This window comes from Protomyctophum parallelum (genome assembly GCF_964188405.1).
Source record: "Protomyctophum parallelum genome assembly, chromosome: 2".
Classification (NCBI taxonomy): domain Eukaryota; kingdom Metazoa; phylum Chordata; class Actinopteri; order Myctophiformes; family Myctophidae; genus Protomyctophum; species Protomyctophum parallelum.
The window spans coordinates 20,423,981-20,426,276 of record NC_139699.1 but is presented as its reverse complement, the minus strand read 5'-3'; the positions used below and the strand labels follow the sequence as shown (position 1 = coordinate 20,426,276).

General features: G+C 49.0%; 1 protein-coding gene across 1 annotated transcript; it reads right to left on the bottom strand.

The window, feature by feature from the left end:
- Positions 1-285: 285 nt before the first annotated feature.
- LOC310854547 (carbonic anhydrase 7-like) lies at positions 286-1,107 on the bottom strand (the record flags this gene model as incomplete). The annotated part of the gene is made up of 1 exon (XM_083759227.1): positions 286-1,107. The coding sequence occupies one exon, from the start codon at positions 1,105-1,107 to the stop codon at positions 286-288; it is 822 nt and encodes a 273-aa protein (XP_083615353.1).
- Positions 1,108-2,296: the final 1,189 nt, after the last annotated feature.

The window sequence follows — 2,296 nt, the reverse complement described above, 5'->3', positions numbered from 1 at the left end:
TTACACTTGGTTGCAACGCGTCGCGCTGCGACACGTTGTAGAACTTGTAGATCTGCTATTTTCAGCAAGTGTAAAATCAGCCATTACGAGGCCACCAAGGCCCGCCAAAATACATTTTAGTCGACTAAATCAACGGTAGATTTAGTCGACTAAAATATTATGATATTTAATCAACAAAAACAAACACTACATTTTTCCAGGTGACTAAAATGTGACTTAAAGTAAATGGAAACTATTCAAAATGTGCTGTCCCAAATCAAGCTCCTTATGGTCCTTTCACCACCGCTATCCGCCGTTCCTGTCGAACGAGGCGTGCACCACCCTGTCCTTCAGGGGCTGCAGAGGCCTGAAGTTGTTCCTCATCATCTTCTTGTCCTCCTCCTCTCGGTTGAAGTGGAGCTGTCGGAACTTGTCCACCTGCTTCTCGGGCACCAGGATGGGCTCCTTCAGGATCATCCAGGTGACGCTCTCGCTGAGGGGCGGCGTGGTCAGCGAGCCCGCGTACGTCCAGTAGTGCAGGTTGCTGGGCATGAGGCACATGGGGTTGAAGCCCTTGAAGTCCACCGCCCTGTCCTTATACTTGACCATGTACAGGGCATCCGTTATGGCGCGGAGCCCGCCGTTGTCCTGCGGCGCCTTCCGGTCGTCGCCCGTCTCCACGAAGATGCAGAGGATGGCAAGGCCGTCGGAGGCCGCCCGTGCCTGGTCGTACGACTTGTACTTGACGGCATTCCAGTGGACCACATGGAGCTCCGAGGGGTACCGCTTCCCGCCGACGGCGTGCTCAGAGCCCTCGCCGCCCTTCTCGCCCCAGTGGAAGTGGAGCTGCTTCAGCCGGTAGGACTGCTCGAGAGGGCCGCTCTCGAGCATTGAGCGGTCGTCCTTGTCCTCGAAGTTGACCAGCACAGAATGTCCGTCGTTCTCGATCTGCCTCGAGGTGCATTTGTCGTAGGACAGCACGAGGGGCTTGAGGTAAGCGTCATAGACGGCCTTGCGAGGGTCAACGTCGATGGGGGACTGGCTCTCCCCGGCGTCCCACGTCGAGTCCCATGTGGAGGGGCCGTTCTCCTCTCCATACCCCCAGTTATGCGCCGTGATTTGCGCCATAACCCTTATGTATAGAAAGCTATTGATGACTGGCGTGGAGTCGGCTCCTTATAAACTCACATGGTGACGTCATAATGATGTTCCGTCCAAGATTCGACCATTGGTAGGAAAAGTACTCAAACTGCTTCGAACAAACAAAAATATGAATTTGAAACTATGATTCCCTGCTTTCATATGACATGGAAAAAAAACGAAAATTCTAAAAAATCCAATGGCAGTCCTACAGTCAAATTTGGCCACAATTGGTACCCGAGTCTGGTGTTGTTGAGTCTGGTAGGGACTATGGCGTTGAACGCTGGCATCTAGAAACAGTATGCTCACACAAAGTGAACTTCACCCTCTTCTCCAGGTGGGTGAGGGCTGTGTGTAATTTTATGTCTATGGCATCGGCTTTTTGAGTGGTGTTAGCCACTCCTATACGCAGCAATGTGTCTCCGTATGTATACGTAACTTGTACGTACTTAAGTATGTACAGTACTGTCCCCTTCGTCTGTACCAGGCCAGTACCTAGAGGTACCTATAGGTTTTTAAAAGAACCTGGGTACCTCTGGAAGCCACACCTCTGATGGGTGTGGTTTAGTCTTAAGGGGTGTGTTTTTTTCACCCACTGTGTAATATAATAAACGGACAGTAGGTGGCAGTAGGACAGTAGGACAGAGGCCAGAGCAACAATATTTGCCTCTGAGATGTAGTGGAGTAGAAGTAAAAGTATTGGAATTCATGAATACTAAAGTAAAGTACAAATGCCTCAAAATTGTACAGTACTTAAGTAAATGAGTGAGTGACTTTCTTAATATCATTTAAATATAAAAACTTAAATTAATAGGTTTACCATGCATGCCAAAATAGGATCTTTTCAATGGTTTTGTGATGTCATCAGGAGTAAGTCAGTAACAGTTTATATTTACCCCTGACTGTCACTAGGCTCTTTGAATATGCTTTCTCAAAGCCTGTATCTGTTTAAGAGTAATAAAACAAGTCTAAGGTTTAATCCAGGGGTTTTCAACTGATTATGAACCAGGGACCACCACCCTGACTGAAACTTAACCTGGGGACCACCACCCTGACTGAGAATCAACCTGGGGACCACCACCCTGACTGACAATTAACCTGGGGACCACCACCCTGACTGAGAATCAACCTGGGGACCACCACCCTGACTGAAAATCAACCTGGGGACCACCACCCT